Source organism: Leucoraja erinacea, chromosome 6, assembly GCF_028641065.1.
Source record: "Leucoraja erinacea ecotype New England chromosome 6, Leri_hhj_1, whole genome shotgun sequence".
NCBI lineage: Eukaryota > Metazoa > Chordata > Chondrichthyes > Rajiformes > Rajidae > Leucoraja > Leucoraja erinaceus.
In genome coordinates this window covers 9,091,312-9,111,328 of record NC_073382.1, presented here as the reverse complement: position 1 = coordinate 9,111,328, position 20,017 = coordinate 9,091,312, and the positions used below count along the sequence as shown (strand labels likewise).

The 20,017-nt window shown below is 41.3% G+C and overlaps 1 protein-coding gene across 1 annotated transcript in view; it reads left to right on the top strand.

Annotated features, from left to right (window-relative positions):
* LOC129697877 (proteasomal ATPase-associated factor 1-like) overlaps nt 1–20,017 on the top strand; it is a 44,764-nt gene that overhangs the window by 4,065 nt on the left and 20,682 nt on the right. Inside the window, exons 3-8 of the mRNA XM_055636577.1 lie at nt 3,806–3,909; nt 8,706–8,795; nt 10,213–10,311; nt 11,887–12,037; nt 13,424–13,618; nt 17,900–17,991. Coding sequence (XP_055492552.1) covers nt 3,806–3,909; nt 8,706–8,795; nt 10,213–10,311; nt 11,887–12,037; nt 13,424–13,618; nt 17,900–17,991 — 731 coding nt within the window. The remainder of the gene's footprint in view (nt 1–3,805; nt 3,910–8,705; nt 8,796–10,212; nt 10,312–11,886; nt 12,038–13,423; nt 13,619–17,899; nt 17,992–20,017) is intronic.

The window sequence follows — 20,017 nt, the reverse complement described above, 5'->3', positions numbered from 1 at the left end:
TGGAGGTCTACCTTGGTCTGCCAGTCCCTTTGCGATTAGTAAGCTCACCAGTGTTCTCTTTCTTCTTAATGATGTTCCAAACACTTGATTTTGGTAAGCCTAAGGTTTGGAAGAAGTCTCCAACAGTTTTATTCTTGTTTCTCAATCTCATAATGGCTTCTTTGACTTTCATGGGCACAACTTTAGTCCTCATGTTGAAAAACAGCAATAAAAGTTTCCAAATGTACTGGGAAGGCTGGAGGAAAGACTGGGTGCTGAGAGCTCTCTTATACATGCATTAAGGAGGCAATTAAACACACCTGAGCAATTACAAATGTCTGTGAAGCCATGTGTCCCAAACATTATGGTGCCCTGAAATGGGGGGGACTATGTATAAATACAGCTGTAATTTCTACATGGTGAAACCAAAATGTATAAAAATGGCCTTTATTAAAATCTGACAATGTGCACTTTAACCACATGGTGATTTTTTTCTATTACAAATCTTAAATTTTGGAGTACAGAGGCAAATAAATAAATAATGGGCCTTTGTCCCAAACATTATAGATGCTATATAGTATGTTGTTTTGTGAAACACAGTAAGTAAACTTGGAAATGCAATAAGCAAATGGAATCCCTTTATTCCAAGGGATTGAAGTACAGACATTAGGAAGTTTTGCTGCAGTTATGCATGGTTTTAGTAAAATCAGTTTGATCTCAGAGCTAAGGGAGGATATACTGCACTGCAGATGTACTAGATTGATTCCAAGGATATTGGGTATTTTTGAAGAGAGATTGAATAAGATTTATTCACTGGTGTTTAGAAGAATGAAAAGTGATCTTATCAATGAACATAACATTGTCCAAGGATCAGCAAGGGTCTCTACCCAAGAGGTTGTGTGTTCAGTGTAGTTTATAATCACAGGATAAAGGATTAGCCATTTAGTTTGGAGATAAGGGGACATTTGTGAGCTCGATGAGTTGTAAATATTTGGATGTCTATCCAGGAGGCAAATAGATGGTGAGTCACCACAAGGAAGAAAATCGATAGATGTTTGGAAACTCGGAATATGGGGATTAGTTGGGAAAGTGGAGGATCAATCACGATCAACCCAAAATACAAGGTTCAAGACTGGTATTACGTGCCCGTGATTCTCTTACCTATGTTTCAATGTAATATCATATTTTTTAATTCATTGATCCAGCCTATCATAGCCCATCCAGTTACCAGATGTCAGTATTGCTTATCAGCGACCAGAACTGCATGCTGGATTTAAGCACTCATTTGACCAGAGTGTTCATGATTTTCAGACTTTACATTCCAATTTATCGATATAAACAAAACAAAATAATATTCTTAATAATTGATTTACCCTGTGATAAGCTGGTATTGATCTATGTGTAGGAAGGAACTGTAGATGCTGGTTTAAACCAAAGATGGGCACAAAAAGCTGGAGTAACTCAGCAGATCAAACAGTATCTCTGAAGGTAGACAGAATTGCTGGAGAAACTCCGCGGGTGCGGCAGCATCTATAGAACGAAGGAAATAGGCAACGTTTCGGCCCGAAACGTTGCCTATTTCCTTCGCTCCATAGATGCTGCCGCGCCCGCTGAGTTTCTCCAGCAATTTTGTCTACCGTCGATTTTCCAGCATCTGCATTTCCTTCTTGAACACAGTATCTCTGAAGAAAAGGAATAGGTGACATTTCAGGTCGTGACCCTTCTTCAGACTGAGAGTCAGGGGCTCCTCACTCTCAGTCTGAAGAAGGATCTTGACCTGAAACGTCACCTATTCCTTTTCTCTGGATATACTGTCTGACCCACTGAGTTAATTTAGCTTTTTATGTCTATCTTTGTTATTGGTTTATTTTTTTATTAGATACAATGAATAACCATTCAATCTCCGTATTCCTAGTTTCGGCACCATTCAGTGCAATCATCCCATTCACAAATACAAAAAAGGTAGAAAAGAGAGTGTAGAATATTGTGTTACAGCTGCAGAGAAAGTGCATGTTAAAAGAGAGTCAAAGGGCCGCAACAAAATAGATTGGGACGACATCCTTAGCTTATGAGAGGTCGGTTCAAAGCTCTGATAACAATGCAGAAGCAACTTTCCAAATCTGGTAGTACATGCTTTCAAGCTTTTGTATCTTCTGCCCAGTGGAAAAGGGAGAAAAGAGAATGACAAATGTGTGAGTGGTCCTTGCTTATGTTGGCTGCTTTCCCAAGGCAGTGTGAAGTGTGGATGGAGTAGACTTTGCAAGACAGACTGGACTGCGTCGACTACTCTCTGAAATCTCTTGCGGTCTTGGGCAGAGCAGTTGCTATACCATGTTGTGATGCGTACTGATAGAACGCTTACTATGGCATCTGTAGAAGTTGGCAAGATTAGTTGGTGACATGCCAAATTTCCTTTACCATTTGAGGAATTTGGGGCACTGCTGTGCTTTCTGGACCTTATCTGATGTGGTTGGCTAGGACAAATGTTTGGTGATGATTATGCTTAGGAACTTGACGCTTTCAACGATCTACACTTCAACACCATTGTTGCAGGCTGGAATGTGTACGCCGCTTTGCTTCCTAAAGTCAATAACTAGCTATTTTGCTTTGCTGACATTGAGGAAGAGGTTGTTGACTTGACACCATGCTACTAAGCTCTCGATCTCCTTCCTGTACTCCCATCTCGTCATTTTCCGAGCTCTGCTGTGAGCGCCCAGGGAGTATAGTCGGGGCTGAGGACACAGCCTTAAAGGCACCAGGGCTGAGAGTTATCGTGGGGGATGTTTTGTCGCCCATCTATACTGATTGCAATCTATGGGTCAGGAACTCAAGGATCCATTGCAGAAAGGGTTGCTAAGGCTAGGAGTTTGGAGATAGTTTTGTGCCAATTATGGTGCTGAAGGCAGAGCTAGAATCAATACGGAGCCTGACATAGGTGTTGTTATCCTGATGTTCCAGGGATGAGTGTAAGCCCAGGGAGATGGCATCTGCTCTGGACCTGTTGCAGTAGTAGGCTAATCGATCTAGTCTGTCTGGGAGACCAGACAGTCGTCTCTCGAAGGCATGCTACCTTGTTTTTCATCCGTGGATGATAGTGGTCTGCTTTAAGCAGGTACCTCAGCAGTATTCTGAGTACAGGTTGCATAATCTTATATTCTCCTGAGTTCAAGATCTTGAAATCTGATCTAATCAAGGTGTTTAAAATGATAACATTGTTTATAGACGAGGCACAGATAAATTATTTTCTCTAATGTAGAAATCCAAGACAAATGAGAATAATCTTAAAATTAGAGCTGGGTCATTTAAAAAAGATCAATATTCTCGCTGAATTTTACGTAAAAACAATTCACAGTGTTGGCATTGAATCCACAATAATTTCAAGAGATATCAGAAGTTATTTGGAAATTTGTGCCATAATTTTAGATCCTTGCCAAAAAACCCATGCAAAATAGAAGCTTGGTTTCATGGAATATCTTTTATAATCCAGGGTTATCTCAAGGCACTTAGAGCTAATTACATTTTTTTTTCATCTACTGTTAGGCAATATGGCTTAAAACCTGTTTACAGTGAGGAGATACTGTCCAGATAATTTGTTTAAGTTATATCATTTCAGGGATAAACATTATCAAGTACATTGGGGAGAACTTCCTTTTCAAAACCAAGTCATACTTTTCAGGTGTTACCTGGTAGCATTTAGGCTTAATGTCTCATCAAAAAGATTTAAAAGTAGATTAAACATGGATTTGCAGTAGACATTCTGCAAAAATTCTAATTACAAGTAAGAGTTATTTAATTTTTAAACAATATTCATTTTTGCTCATTTTAGGAGCAACCACTTTATATGGCTCGATTAAGTGCCAAGGGCTTGGCAATGATGGCATTCCTGTCGTCACCGCTTCAGAGGGATTTGACGTAACTGAAGTTACAAAGGTGAGATTCTACTATGTCCAAGACACCGCACACGCTCTTCGTCTCCTCCATGACTTCCGTTTTCCAGGCCCCCGCTCCTTCATCTTCATCATGGATGTCCAGTCACTCTACCTCATCAGGAGGGTCTTAAAGTTTCTTCCTCGACCACAGAACCAACCAACCCCCCGTCTACAAATACTCTCCTCTGCCTAGCAGAGCTGGGCCTTACCCTCAACAACTTTTCCTTTGACCCCTCCCATTTCCTCCAAATCCAAGGCGTAGCAATGGGACACGCATGGGCCCCAGCTATGCTTGCCTCTTTGTAGGATACGTCGAACAGTCCTTGTTTGCGGCGTACCTTGGCCCTATCCCCGAACTGTACCACGGCTACATTGACGACTGTATTGGTGCTATCTCCTGCACCCATGCAGAACTCACTGACTTCATCCATTTCATCAACTTCCATCCGCCACGCAAATTCTCCTGGACCATTTCCGATATCTTCCTACCGTTTCTAGACCTCACTGTCTCCATTGCAGGTAACAGACTACTGACCAACATCTACTATAAACCCATGGCTATCTGGATTACACTTCTTTCCACCCTGCTTCCTGTAAGGACTCTATAACCATATCAACAATTACAGCACGGAAACAGGCCATCTCGACCCTTCTAGTCCGTGCCGAACACATAATCTCCCCTAGTCCCATATACCTGCGCTCAGACCATAACCCTCCATTCCCTTCCCATCCATATAACTATCCAATTTATTTTTAAATGATAAAAACGAACCTGCCTCCACCACCTTCACTGGAAGCTCATTCCACACAGCTACCACTCTCTGAGTAAAGAAGTTCCCCCTCATGTTACCCCTACACTTCAGTCCCTTAATTCTCATGTCATGTCCCCTTGTTTGAATCTTCCCTACTCTCAGTGGGAAAAGCTTTTCCACGTCAACTCTGTCTATCCCTCTCATCATTTTAAAAACCTCTATCAAGTCCCCCCTTAACCTTCTGCGCTCCAAAGAATAAAGCCCTAACTTGTTCAACCTTTCTCTGTAACTTAGTTGCTGAAACCCCAGGCAACATTCTGTTGGTTCTATCTCCTACTAACAATTCCTCCGTCTACACCACATCTGCACCCAGGATGAGGCGTTCCACACCAGGGCATCGGTGATGTCCTCATTCTTTAGGGAACGGGGGTTCCCCTCTTCTACTATAGATGCGGCTCTCATCAGGATCTCCTCTATATTCCGTAGCTCCGCTCTCACTTCCCATCCCCCTACTTGTAACGACAGAGTCCCCCTTGTCCTCACCTTCCACCCCACCAGCCGTCACATACAACAGATAATCCTCCGACATTTTCGCCACTGGCCACATCTTCCCATCTCCTCCCCTTTTGGCTTTCCGCAGAGACTGCTCCCTCCGTAACTCCCTGGTCAATTTGTCTCTTCCCACCCAAACCACCCCATCCTCTGGTACTTTCCCTTGCAACCACAGGAAATGCTACACTTGTCGTGTTACCTCCCCCCTTGACTCCATCCAAGGACCCAAGCAGTCTTTCCAGGTGCGGCAGAGGTTCACCTGCTCCTCCTCCAACCTCATCTATTGCATCCGCTGCTCTAGGTGTCAGCAGATCTATATCGGTGAGACCAAGCGTGGGCTTGTTATCAGCTGCCCTACTCCGCTTGGTTCGCACTAACCAACCTGATCTCCCGGTGGCCCAGCACTTCAACTCCCCCTCCCATTCCAAATCCAACCTTTCTGTCCTGGGCCTCTTCCTGGGCCAGAGTGTGTCCCACCGCAAATTGGAGGAGCAGCATCTCATATTTCGCTTGGGTAGCAGGGCTCTCACTTAACTTAGGCAGCTTTTTAGGTTGCCAAATGACAGTGATCAGTTAAGACGGCTTGCATGACGCATGCGATAATGTGCTCGGACGAAGTGCGTAGTTACCAGTCGGAATTATGCTCAATGAAACATACACATATTATTTCTGCTTCAAATATAGTCACAAACTAAACATATTCACCAATCAAGTCATGATATATACCACACCACAATGACATGCAGCAAAATTATTATACAATATCTCAACTCTTTTTACACGTTGCAATGAATGTAATTTCTATTATTTCTTTCCACTTCCAAACAAAAATGTGGTTGGATTATTCAGCGTATGATCAACCTCGGTGAGACCAAGCACAGGCTTGGCGATCGCTTCGCACAACACCTCCACTCAGTTCGCAATAACCAACCTGATCTCCCGGTGGCTCAGCACTTCAACTCCCCTTCCCATTCCGAATCTGACCTTTCTGTCCTGGGCCTCCTCCATGGCCAGAGTGAGGCCCACTGCAAATTGGAGGAGCAGCGCCTCATATTTTGCTTGGGTAGTTTACATCCCAGCTGTATGAACATTGGCTTCTCCAATTTCAGGTGGTCCTTGCTTTCTCCCTCCTTCCCTTCCCATTCCCATTCCCAACTCTCCCACAGCCTACTGTCTCCGATTCGGAAAGGAATTTTTCCCGCCCCTCCCCCCCCGACATCAGTTTGTAGAAGGGTCTCGAGCCAAAACGTCGCTTATTCCATCGCTCCATAAATGCAGCCTCACCCGCTGATTTTCTCCAGCTTTTTTGTCTTCCACCCATTCACACAAGTTCTGTTATCCCACTTTCCACACCCACACCCTACACATTAGGGGCAATTTTACAGAGACGAGTTAACCTATAAAGCCAATGCGTCTTTGGGATGTGGGAGGAAACCCACATGCTTGCAGGGAGAATGCAAATTCAACACAGACAGTGCCTGAGGACAGGATAGAACACAGATCTCAGGTGTGTGAGGCAGCAAGTCTACTAGCTGTGCCACTATATTTTGTTTTCCAACACACAAAAAAATATACCTTGATAAAAAAAGGAACTATCCATTTTCAGTCTTAAATCTCTTAAGTGACGCTATGTTCCCCTTTACAGCTACTGTATGTTTTAATTCAGTTCAAGACTATGGGGCAGTACATTGGCCATAACGTTGCTGCCTAAAAGTGCCAGAGACCCAAAATTGATCCTGAATATGGGTGATGTCTGTATGGAGTTTGCTGTATCTTTAAATTAAACTAAAAACACTAAAACCAGAGGGAGTCTAAAGAAGGGTCTCTACCCGAAACGTCACCCAATTCCTTCTATCCAGAGATGCTGGCTGCTCCATGGAGTTCCCCCACACAATTAAAGCATGGAATAGTCTTCACCCTACCATAGGTGTCCTTGAGACTCTTGAAAGGCGCCCATAAATAAAATTTATTATTATTATTATAGTTACCCAACCAGACACAACTCAATTTAAGGTAGCTCTTTTTTCCCAAAAACCCTTTTTTGCTGAAGTCCAAGTCAAGAGTCAAGAGAGGTTTATTGTCATGTGTCCCAGATAGGACAATGAAATTCTTGCTTGCTGCAGCACAACAGAATATGTAAACATAATACAGAACAGGAGATAAAAGTTCAGTGTGTCGGTATACCATAGACCATATATATACACAATAAATAAACAGATAGTGCAATAGGCTGTTATTGTTCAGAGTTTGGACCCTCCACCACCTCCAGTTTAAATTCCATTTGGAATATTTTTGTGGGCCCAGGAAACCAAGAAGCAAGAGTTACTCCAGCTCCACGGAGTGATTCTGCGTTGGTTTTTAGCGGTCGCGGCGGGGCGGCGACCGGACATCAATGGCAGCCAGATCTCCCACAATGCAAAGGGAGGGAGAAAGTACCCGGTGCCGACCAGTTGCCGTGACAGTGTGCTTGTGCAGGGCTGGCCGATGATGTGCTGGCCGTGGTTGTGTGCTTGTGCAGGGCTGGCCGATGATGTGCTGGCTGTGGTTGTGCGCATGTGCAAGGCGGCCGGCCGTGCCGGCGGATGAGGAGCGGCTGGAGACCAGGCGGCCCCGACACGGATGACGGGCGGAGACGGAGAGTGACAAAGAGAGAGATAGAGAGGGGGACCCGCTCTCAGTTGAACGGCAGGTGTCCCGGCTGCTTGCCAAGCCAGGCAAAATGGCTTTTAGGTTGCCCAGTGAGACTTTAGCTGGCCATTGGTAAGCGGGCAACCATTAATTTCGAGCCCTGGGTAGTTTACACCCCAGCGGTATGAACATTGACTTCTCCAATTTCAGGTAGTCCTTGCTTTCTCCCTCCTCCCCCTCCCCTTCCCAGCTCTCCCACCTCCTACTGTCTCCGCCTCTTCCTTTCTTCTTCCCGCACCTCCACCTCCACATCAGTATGAAGAAGGGTCTCGTCCCGAAACGTTACCTATTCCTTATTCCTGTCACCTAAGATTGTTAAGGGTTTGGACACGCTAGAGGCAGGAAACATGTTCCCAATGTTGGGGGAATCCAGAACCAGGGGCCAAAGTTTAAGAATAAGGAGTAAGCCATTTAGAACGGAGACGAGAAAACAATTTTTCTCACAGAGAGTGGTGAGTCTGTGGAATTCTCTGCCTCCGAGGGCAGTGGAGGCAGGTTCTCTGGATGCTGTCCAGAGAGAGCTAGATAAGGCTCTTAAAAATAGCGGAGTCAGGGGATATGGGGAGAAGGCAGGAACGGGGTACTGATTGGGGATGATACTGGCTCGAAGGGCCGAATGGCCTACTCTTGCACCTAACGTCCATTGTCTATTGTTCCATAGATGTTGCCTCACCCGCTGAGTTTCTCCAGTATTGTCTACCTTCTACTCCTCAATATAATTTCCTTTCATATTATCATTAGTGAAGATGCAGTGTATGATCTGTGATGCATTCAATTTTTAAAAGTCTATTTTTTTCTCTTGCAGAAAAGCATTTTAATTTCCTGCCCAGATGGAAATGCAGCCTCAAAATTTCTTGTGCCTTATGCAATATTCTCTAGAATACACACCAAAAGTGTAAGTTCATATTTTTCTGAGATGTTCCTTACCTATATAAACAGAGAGATGTTAGTACTTTTATTGGGACAACAGCAGGCTTTGCTTTGAGCCTAATTTGACTGCAATGTTCATTTGAAAATTGTGTGTGTTAATAATCTCATATTGACTTTATTAATATGTTGGTGAGCATCTCAGGTTCCTACAGTGTTAGTGCTGGCTGTAGATTTTGTTAAGTAGATGAGGAAAAGGATTAATTGGATTAATAAAATTTAATTGACTAGTTTAACATTTTTTATTTGGAGAATAAAGTACTGTAAAAGTTTGTTTTAGGCGGTGCCGAACCAGCAGATTATTCAGACTTTTGGATGTCATTCCAATAAATATCTCTACGCACTTAATTTTTTTTTTTTTTTTGGATATAGTGCAGTAGAATAATACATTTTCCAGTGAACCAAAATAAGTTTCAAGGGAGCATGGGGAACAGAACTATGTGAATTTCAAACAACCTCTGGAAGTGACTGGGTGAGTTTGAAGGGTGTGCAGGAACTGGGGCCCCAGTTGGTGAAAGGGAGCAAGGGAACCTCCTGGATCTGGTGAAGGAAAGGATGTGTGATAACAGAAGCTGCTGTACATTAGTGAGCACAGGGATCAGCAATCGGTGAACCAGATGGAAAATCCAAATAGTGCGGTGGTGGATTATCGGAATTTTACTTATCCATCAAAAATAATTATTTTGTAGATTTTGTCTCAACTATTACAGCAACAGGTCTTTTACTAAACTCTTCATGCCATATATGGTTATTTTTTAAGAAATCTCACTCTTGTGTAGAAGAGAATAAGATGGTAACACATTGCTTGCAGCCTTTTGTCTGTCACAAGTCTTGGGCAAGGAAGACTTCCCACAAACAAAGCTGTGAAAGCTAATCTAATGGGAGTACCCTCGACTAATGGCATTATTGAACAAGATTGTACGTTTTATTTATTGGTCATACCCCCTGATTACTTGGTATTAACGTAGTTAATCTTTCAGTGCCAAGATATTAATTGCACTTTTGAGAGATGGGCTCCAGAATTTAATCAGACTATTTCATTGCCTGAATGCAAATTCATCCTTTATTGAATGAAGTGAGTAGCATTAAAAAAAATTGCATGCAAGATTTTCTTTCATAAATTATTACAATCTTTATCACGCAGCAGCTACTAAAATTTGACAATAAAACATTTAGATCTTTCGTAATTATGATGTAATGTGTAATTGTATAAACATCTCCACATAAAAACTACAGCCAAACAATATTAACAGTAATGCAAGATCTTAATTCACTCAGTCTGCCATCCTTCCTGGAATTTAGCCATATGCCTCTGCATGTTTCAGACATAAAGTGTATTATGTTAGATTTAAGTACAGCATTGCTTCCTTAAATCTTGCATCTAGATAACCAGCATGGATATATCTAGTGGTGGCGGACTGGGGGTATCTTGCAGCACAGATGGAACAATGAGAGTCTGGCAGGCCAACACTGGAGAATTGAGGGTGAGTGTCTATTTAATTACTTTTCAAGTTTTAGTAACACAATACACAAGATAATTTTGTCCTGACAATTTTATTTTTCGGGACTAAGGGGAAAACATTTCAGACTGTCTTGATCAGATTCCTTGGAGAGATTGTGACCTTTTTGTTCTGAGTTTATTTTTGAATCATATTAAATATCACACAAAATTGAACGTGCATTTTTAATAACTAAGAGGGCTTTGAGAGATTACGTAGTTAAAATTTCGCTTTGTTTGGACAGCCTGGGGAGATTATGAAGCTGTAATGACATCAGCATTTTCCAGTCACCTCATAAGTGAGGAAACTGATGCGGAATCAACTTATTACAGTTGTAATAAAACCTTGATATGAGATTGAGACATAAGATGCTGCAGATGCTGGAATCTTGAGCAAAAAAACAAAGTACTAGATGAACTCAGCAGGACAGGAATGGACAGGTTGGGACCTTTGAAGGACAGATGATGTTTCAGGTTCGGACCTTTCCTCGGACTGATTGGGGTTGGGTATCTTAAAACAAGCTGGAAGAGCATATTCCTCCTCATATTCCACAGGTAGCTTACAACCCATTATGAACATTGAATTCACCAATTTCAAGAAGTAACCCCCAACAACAACACACACATATTTCCCTACAATCTTCCACCACCTCTGTCATGTTGCTCTTTTCCCCTCTTCCATACGTTCATCTTCCATACTCAAGTCTCACATTTTCCTTTTCTCCCCCCTCTTCTTTCCTCTCTCCCCCCCGTCCCATTAACCCATATCACTCCCTCCGGCTTTACATTTTTCTTCTCCTCCTCCTTCCTTATCCGGCACCCTCTTGTCTCCTTTACACCTCTAGTGCTTGTCGCTTACTCCACCCTTCTGCCAATCACCTACCTCCCCTTACCTGTATCCACCTATCACTTAAGGTAGACACAAAATACTGGAGTAAATCAGCGGGACAGGCAGCATCTCGGGAGAGAAGGAATGGGTGACATTTCGGATCGAGACCCTTCTTCAGACTGGTCTGAGGAGCGGTCTTGAGTCAGGGGAAAGGGAGGCTAGAGATATGGATGGGTAAGATGTGAAAAGGACAGATCAAGGCAGATGATGATCAAGGAAATGTAGAATGGTTCATCTGTCCTCCTCTCTCCATCTATCATTTGCTTAGGTTTCTCTCCCCTACTCCAGTCAGTCTGAAGAACGGTCCCGACCCGAAACATCATTTATCCATTTCCACTACAAATGCTGCCATACCCGCTAAGTTCCTCTTGCATTTTGTTTCTTGCTTCTTCTAAGATTATTCTCCTATAATCATTCTGATATAGCTTGTTAGAACTGATCCTTATTGTGCAGGTATTTTCATCACCTTTTGTTGTATTTGTGCTGGGCTCCAATGCAAATGCATAGGCAAGAATAGTAACATAACAATCATTAAAGATTTGGATTATTGTAATGAGTTGATCACTTAGAAATAATACTTCCAGTGTTTCAAAGCATGTGCATTTTTTGTGTTTATAAATAAATTTAAATGATTATTCGTATCTCTAAACCTTGATAAATGTTCACTTTTAGAGAGAACTGGTTGGCCATGTGTACGACGTGAATACTTGTAGATTTTTTCCATCTGGCATTGTCGTTCTAAGTGGAGGAATGGATGCTCAGTTAAAGATCTGGTCCGTTGAAGATGGAAATTGTTCCGTAACTTTAAATGGACACAAAGGAGGTAAACAGCTGATTTTATGGATTTTATGCACAAACAAAATGTATGCAAATCATTGAGAAAATGGATTCTGAAGAAAAAAATCAAGTTTGGTTATTGTAAACCTCACTTTAGGCTTAGACGTTATTCATTGACTGCTAGGATTTATTCTTCAGTAAAATATTCTACAAAGTGAAACCATACCTTGCAGGTATCTGAAATTTAGTAAAATTGATTCTGAAAACTGAAATAATAGAAAAATGTAGTAGTTAAGGTTGCACCTCCTGTATGTCTTTAACCTAAAACATTAACTCTATATCTCTGTCTACAGATGCTGGAGGCCTGCTGAGTATTTTCCAGCAATTTTCTATATTTTAGTGCAGTTTATCTTTGTTTTTTTCTCCCCCATTTTCCTAGTAGCTCCATATGTCTTGTAAAGCTGCTTTGATTTTTTTTTTTTTTTAATTAAACAAATCTAAAAAGGACTTGAGTCAATGGCTAGGTGTCGTAGGAAGGAACTACAGATTCTGGTTTAAACCAAAGATAGACACAAAATGCTGGAGTAACTCAGCGTGACAGACAGCATCGCTGGGTAGAAGGAATGGGTGACGTTTCGGGTCGAGACCCTTCTTCTAAAGGCGTCTCGACCTGAAATGTCACCCATCCTTCTATTCAGAGATGCTGCCTGTCCTGCTGAGTTACTCCAGCATTTTGTGTCTATCTTTGAGTTAATGGCTAGCTGTTTAAGAGTCATCTTTTGAGTTCTCAGTTTCTTCAGTTCCGGGATATTAATGCTCTAATTTTAAAACAAAAATCAAAGCAAAACTGCTTACCTATATAGAAATAATTATTCAATTTTTAAAAATTTAACAATTCAAAATGTGTTTCATGAAAGAAAAATTAAAACTACTGACTGTGAGGCTTTGAACGAGGACATTACCCAGGGGTGGAAAGATAATTGACAAAAGGAGGATTAAACCCAAGAATACTGTGTCAGTCTCGAAGTCTGCAGTTCTGCTGGCTTCCTTACAGTCATCCTTTCATATTTGCCAGGTTAAGCAAGTCTCGCATCTCTTTTTACCAACATGTGTCTTTGTTGTACATCTCCTGTCACTATCTGGCTAAGTAATGCACAATAATTCATTGCAGTTAAATGTTTTAAGAAGATATAAGCATCGCTTTAACAAAATATCCCAACTGTGCAGTCATCGTTCTATAAAGAGACTTGGCATCGGGGCTGTTACAAGTGCTTGAGGACGTGGCAAAGCAGAGTAGCTAAGTACTAAATCTTATTTGTCTTGCTCTTGCAAAATTGAATCAGTTATTCAATTTTGAAAATACTTTTGTTTATAGATTGTATTAAAGTAGAGGAAAATACTTGTTCATGGTATGTTTCCTTCTTTTACAAAGGTATTCTCGATACAGCAATTGTAGAGCGTGGAAGAAATATCATCTCAAGCTCGAGAGATGGAACAGCAAGATTGTGGGACTGCGGCATGTCCACTTGTCTTGCAGTTTTAGCAGATTGTGGGACTCCAATTAATGGATGTTCAATTGGTGAAGCTGAAAACACATTGAATTTGGGTTCTCCTCAGCATCAACCAAGTAAGTAAATTGTTACGAAGAAGGGTTTCGGCACGAAACGTTACCTATTTCCTTCGCTCCATAGATGTCTAAGGACAAACAGACTTAAAACAGTTTTTAACCTCACTGCTATAAAGGCACTAAATGTAGCCGCCAAGGAACGCAGGGGCAATACATACTAAGGGACAATGGTACACTGTGAAATAGACAGAAGGATGTAGGGTTGGGTGTTTATGCGTGCTATTTTCATGATATTTATTTTAGTTGTTTATCTTTTTTTTTTTTATATTTTACCTTGTATGTATCGTTACCTTTTAGAAATGTTTGAATGGTGCACTGACTGGCTGACATTTTTCAATTTCGTTGTACATGGTTCATGTTACAATGACAATAAAGAAACTGCTGCACCTGCTGAGTTTCTCCGGCATTTTTGTGTACCTTCGATTTTCCAGCATCTGCAGTTCCTTTTTGAACAAGTAAATTGTTACGGTAGGCTGTTGCAACCTCCTCTATAGCTTGAGTTTACTCTACATACTTGTAATATTTATAATGCAGAAAGATCCTTGATTTATTCTCTAGTTGTGCATGAAACCAGATAATGTGGCAATGGTGACTAAGTTATAATTAGTCCTGGAATATGGAAGGATTGGTCTAGGAGGAGGAGAATTAACTAGTCCTGCGCACTAACTAATGTCATACTCTCCTGAGGTGAGCCAGATTGAACAAAGACCACAGTGTAGAACGAAGGTTTAATATTATAACGGCTAGGATTACATTACATGCCTTCAACTGCCTTAACATTAACTCTGAAACTTTCTGCCTATCATCCTAGCCCCACCGCTACTACATCCCGTCAACTTGCTTCCTCTACCCCACCCCTTCCCCCCATCTCTCTTCTCTTCACCTATCCTTCCTCATGTACCCATGTCTTTTTATCTCTGTTTGCTTTGATATCGCCTTCACCTAGCTAACAATTATCCTACATTGTCCTTGAATTTCATCTTTTTTGGTGTATCGTTCTTCACACCTTACCCTTCCTTATCTCCGTGTCTCCCTCTCCCCTGACTCTCAGTCTGCAGAAGGGTCTCGACCCAAAATGTCACCCATTCCTTCTATACCCTGAGTTACCCCAGCATTTTGTGTCTCTCTTCTTTCCTCTTTCCAACTTGCTTCTGAACCTCTACCTACGTTGTCCAATAAATGCAGATATTTGACCAGACCTTTGGTACTTATTGTCTGTTGCCTTGGCTCACAATCATTTTTTAAATGACTGTTGCTTTGAAGAACCTTGTGATACTTATTCTACTCCAAAGCAAATGCAGGTTGTTCTACTTCTTCACCTAAATAATATTGCCACTCTTCTGGTGTTTTTTTTTAATCACTGATAAATGGGGATTCAGTCACAACTTGCGTTACATCTGCTGGTGAAGATTTAAGTTACAATAAAGATTGAGTGAAATTATCAAATGACTTGCTTATACTTAAGCACTAGCTTGCTTTTGCATTATGATGGAAGCAGGTAAGTCTATGAAACACACTCCCAGGATTTCGGGTTGCAAGTCAGTCGCACATTACCTGAAGCAAAAGTCATGCCTCAGGTGGCTGGAGCCTTGCAGAAATGAGCAGGGATTCAAGAGACCAAAGAGACAGGGATGAAAATTTGTCACCTTGCTGTTAGTTAATGAGGTAGGAGATCATTTTCTCTCCATGTCTATGTTTTCTACAAAAGAAGTAAAGCTACATTTAGGGTGAGATGGTGTTTAAGAAGGAACTGCAGATGCTGGAAAATCGAAGGTACACAAAAATGCTGGAGATACTCAGCGAGTGCAGCAGCATCTATGGAGCGAAGGAAATAGGCAACGTCCGAAGAAGGGTTTCTGCCCAAAACGTTTCCTATTTCCATCGCTCCATAGATGCTGCAGCACCCGCTGAGTTTCTCCAGCATTTTTGTCTACCTAGGGTGAGGGTGATCTTTTATATATTTTTTTCTGCTTTTCTTTCAAAGTTAATCATCTCTCTAGGCAAATTCTCCAAGTTTGAACCTAATTGCAAAATAATTATTCAATAAAACTGCATTATTTGAATATTAATGCCAGCTGCTTTATAACCTTGCAATTTCCTCAAACAGTCTAATACACATCTCTCTGTAAGATCCTTCTGAATTAGGTGGGTGATGCATTTGGCTGCCCTGCTTTGGCATGTCCTCTAGCACCTGTTGAGCTAATAGTCTTGATGCTATCTCTCTACATGGAGATATGAGCCGTTTTAGGAAGAGAGGTTTCTGCCTCTGTTATGAAGAAATCAGGACCATTGTCCTTGGAAAACAAGACTTATTCAATGCAAAGATAAAATAGCGTTGCAAACTGTGATTACAAGGTACTAATAAACATCCAGGAATCCAATGCAATAAAAATTAACTTAATTTATTCCATTACCATCAAGCAGCGGCCTTGATCTGAAGTCTTTATTCTTGGCTATTTTTCAGCTTTAAATGTTTAGGATTTGTCAGCATTTACGAGGCTATGTCAGCATTCGAAAACAATGTTCATGTGCTTTTCCTAAGATTTGTAGCTTGCCCTCTGTGCAGTTCAACAGTGGCAGTATTAAAATTCCGGTGATACGTCTTTCACGTGCATACATACAACCTGTCAACAGCAGTTATAAATTCTAAGTCTTGACCCAAGTATTTTTTTCAGGTGAAAATGCAAGACATCCTTGAGGAGAAAACTTTATCAGCTATTTCTTAAAAGAAACACAGAATTTTGGAGCATGTGTGGGCTATTTAGCTCTTCGAGCTACCGCCAGTTCATTCAATATGAATTATGGCTGATCATTCAAATTAGGTACCCTGCTCCTGCTTTCTCCCCTTATTCCTTGGTCCCTTTAGCCGAAGAACTATAACTCCGTCTTGAATATATTGAATTATTTAGTTTCAACTACTTTCCGTGGTGGAATTCGACAATATCACCAGCCTCTGGGTGCAGAAATGTCTCCTCAATGCAGTCCTACCTGACTTACCATTATCCTTAGAAATTGGCCTTTGGTCCTGGACTCTCTCGCATCAAGTCTGTCCAGTCCTGTTAGTGTTTTTACATTTCCAGCAAATATAAGTGTAATCAACCCAATTTCTTCTAATATGTAATAAAAACACAATGTGCTGGATGGAGTAACTCAGTGAGTCAGGCAGCATCTCTGGAGGACATGTTTAGGTGATATCTGGGCCAGGACCTTTCTTCAGACCGTCTGAAGAAGGGTCCCAACCTGAAACGTTGCCTATGTTTTATTTGCATCTCCAGCAGCTCCAGTTCCATGTGTCTCTTCTCAATGTCACTCCTACCAATGTCATTCCTACCAAACTAGGAATCAGGCTGGTGAACATTTACTGCTTTCCCTCCACAATAAGAACATCCTTTCTCAAATGAAACCAAGACTGCACACAACATTCAAGGCTGGTCTCTTATACTCAACTCCGTTCAGTGAAGACTAACATCCCATTTTCCACCTCATCCATCTGCTGCGCTTGCATGATTACTTTCAGGGGCTGGTTCACAGGGATTCCAAAGTCCCTTTGCACCTTTCCCTTTCCCAATCAATTGTCATTCAGATAATCAGGTTTCCTGGTTTTTTTTCTACGCAAATCAATAAATTGCATCTAATAAGTGGGATCAATGGTGAGGGGGCAATGGGCTGATGAAACCAGGTAGGGGGAGTGCAGTAGACAAAGGTGCAGGTACACCTCTGCCTCACTTGAAACCCTCACGTGGAGAGAAGCTTGCAGACGACAATTCCAAACTCTGCCCCCTTAGCCCTTCCAGGTGGTAGAAGTCGTGGGTTCGCGAGATACTGCCAAGGGAGCCTGGGTTTAATGCATTTTGTGGTGCAAATGGTGCACACTGCAACCATGAAGTGCCATTGATGGCAGGAATTAATCTTTATAATGGTGGATGGTTGCCAATCACATGTGTAGCTCTATCCTAGAAGGTATTGTCATTTTTAAGTGGTCTTGAAGTTGCACTATTCCAGGTAAATTGAGGGTAATCTAGCTTTTCTCTAAATGTTAATATACTGTATGGTTTCATGTAAAGTAGAGAAATAGTATGTAAAACAATGTGGAAAATGCATTATAGTTTGTGGTTATTTTTACAGATTAGTTCATGATTTTCAAATAATATTGTGGACCTTTTAACATAAAATCTCTAGCATCTATAATATATAGATGTACCTGTACTTGTATTCAGTACTGTATATTTTAAACATGAATTATTCAGTACTGTATATTTTAAACATGAATTATGTACCTAGGTGAACGTGAAATAGGGACTGAAGGAAAATTGTTATTGCTAGCTCGTGAAGATAAAAAATTGCAAGGAATCGGACTGCTTAGCAGGGAACCAGTAAGTGCAATTTATTGTTTGTTACCAAGGAAGTTCTTTATTTAAAATGTAGTAATTGTAGGCATCTAACAGCTAAGGCAGACAGTAAATAACAATGAAGACCTTTATTTACAAGTAAATATTTGATTATTGAGAATGTCATTAACTTTTCTGCTATGTTTGAGACATTTTCTCAAAATGTTTCAGAAGAAAATTCCAAATAATGCACTCAGTTAGGTTAAACCAAGAATGTTGTCAACTTCATTAAGATACAAAGATTACTTATACAGACAAAATTACACTGGTAACTGCGTATGTCTGAGCCTTACTAATCACCAGCACAATTGTAATGGTGAGATTCTAAAGTCAACATGAAGTGGGCTGATTAAGGGTTAAAAATAGTTGGTTAGAGACTATAAAAGCAAAATATTCGAGCAGTCATTCAGGAAATATTTAACCAATCTAGAGTATTGTGTGCTATATTGGGTTCCATGCCATCAAAAAGATACCAGAACCTTATAATGTCTTCCGTAAATCCTACTAGAATGGTATCAGAAATGTACTGTACAGTGGGATGAGATTAGAGAAACTTGGACTATTCATTTTACTGCAGAATAGGTGAAGGGGGGTGTTCAAAATCATGAAACATTTTATAATAGCTAGTAAGGTAAAGCCATTTTCAGCACCAATATGCAGAGGATTTTGATTTAAAATGGTTGCCAAAAAAAACAGATCTGAGATTAGAATTTCGTATTTGCACGTTATGATCAGGATTACACTGGCATAGCATGATGGGAGATTAACATAACCAGTCATACATTGTGAATATATTAAAGATGAAGGTGAGAGGTTAGAATATTAATTAAAGCAAATATTTGAGTGATTGAAATGTTGATTCACTGGTTTATTCATTGTCACCTATACAGAGACACAGTGAAAAGGCTGTGGAGGCCAAGTTAATGGATATTTTTAAGGTGGAGATTGAGATGTTCTTGATTTGTATTGGGTGTCAGGGGGTATGGGAAGAGGGCAGGAGAATGGGGTTGAGAGGGAGAGATAGATCAGCCGTGATTGTCCAAGGTGCGGACTGGACATTCTGTGGCAGCAGGCGAGACTCGAGGATGGTCTGTTGCCCTGGGGCACAAACAACATCAGGAAGAAGAGGAAGGAGGTTCTGCAAAGTAAGTTTAGAGAATTAGGGAGAAGACTTCTAGGGTGATTATCTCTGGATTGCTTCCAGTACCTCGTGCTAGTGAGGACAGGAACAGGGAGATAGGGGAGCTGAATGTGTGGCTGAGGATCTGGTGCAGGAAGCAATGATTTAGATTTATAGACCACCCGGATCTCTTCTGGGGTAGGGGTGACCTGTATAAAAGGGACGGGTTACACCTTAACTGGAGGGGGACTGAGGTTCTGGCAGGCAGGTTTGCTAAGGCTACACGTGTGGGTTTAAACTAAATAGTGGGGGGGACTATAATTGGGAGTATAAAGATGGAGTTGAAGGGGAAGTGAGTACAGGAAAAGTTACAAAAGACTCCCGAATTAATGGGAAGGAAAGTTCGAGAAGGGATAAGAAAGTACGGTCAGGGCCAATTGTGAGCGGTGTGAGAGGGGAGGTGAATACCAAAGCCAAAAGTGTTGTATATGAATGGGCGAAGTATAAGAAAGAAAGTAGACGAGCTTGAGGCTCAGTTAGAAACTGGCAAGTATGATGTTGTGGGAATTACAGAGACATGGCTGCAAGAGGGCCAGGGCTGGGAACTGAATATTCAAGGGTATACCTCCTATTGAAAAGACAGACAGGTGGGTAGAGGGTTGGGGTAGCTCTGTTGGTGAGGAATGAAATTCAGTCTCTTGCAAGGGGTGACATTGAAAAGGAGATGTGGAGTCAGTATGGATAGAGCTAAGGAATTGTAAGGGTAAAAATACCCTAATGGGACTTATCTACAGGCCCCCAAACAGTAGCCTGGATATAGGGTGCAAGTTGAATCAAGAGCTAAAATTTGCATGTCTTAAAGGTAATGCTACAGTTGTTATGGGAGATTTC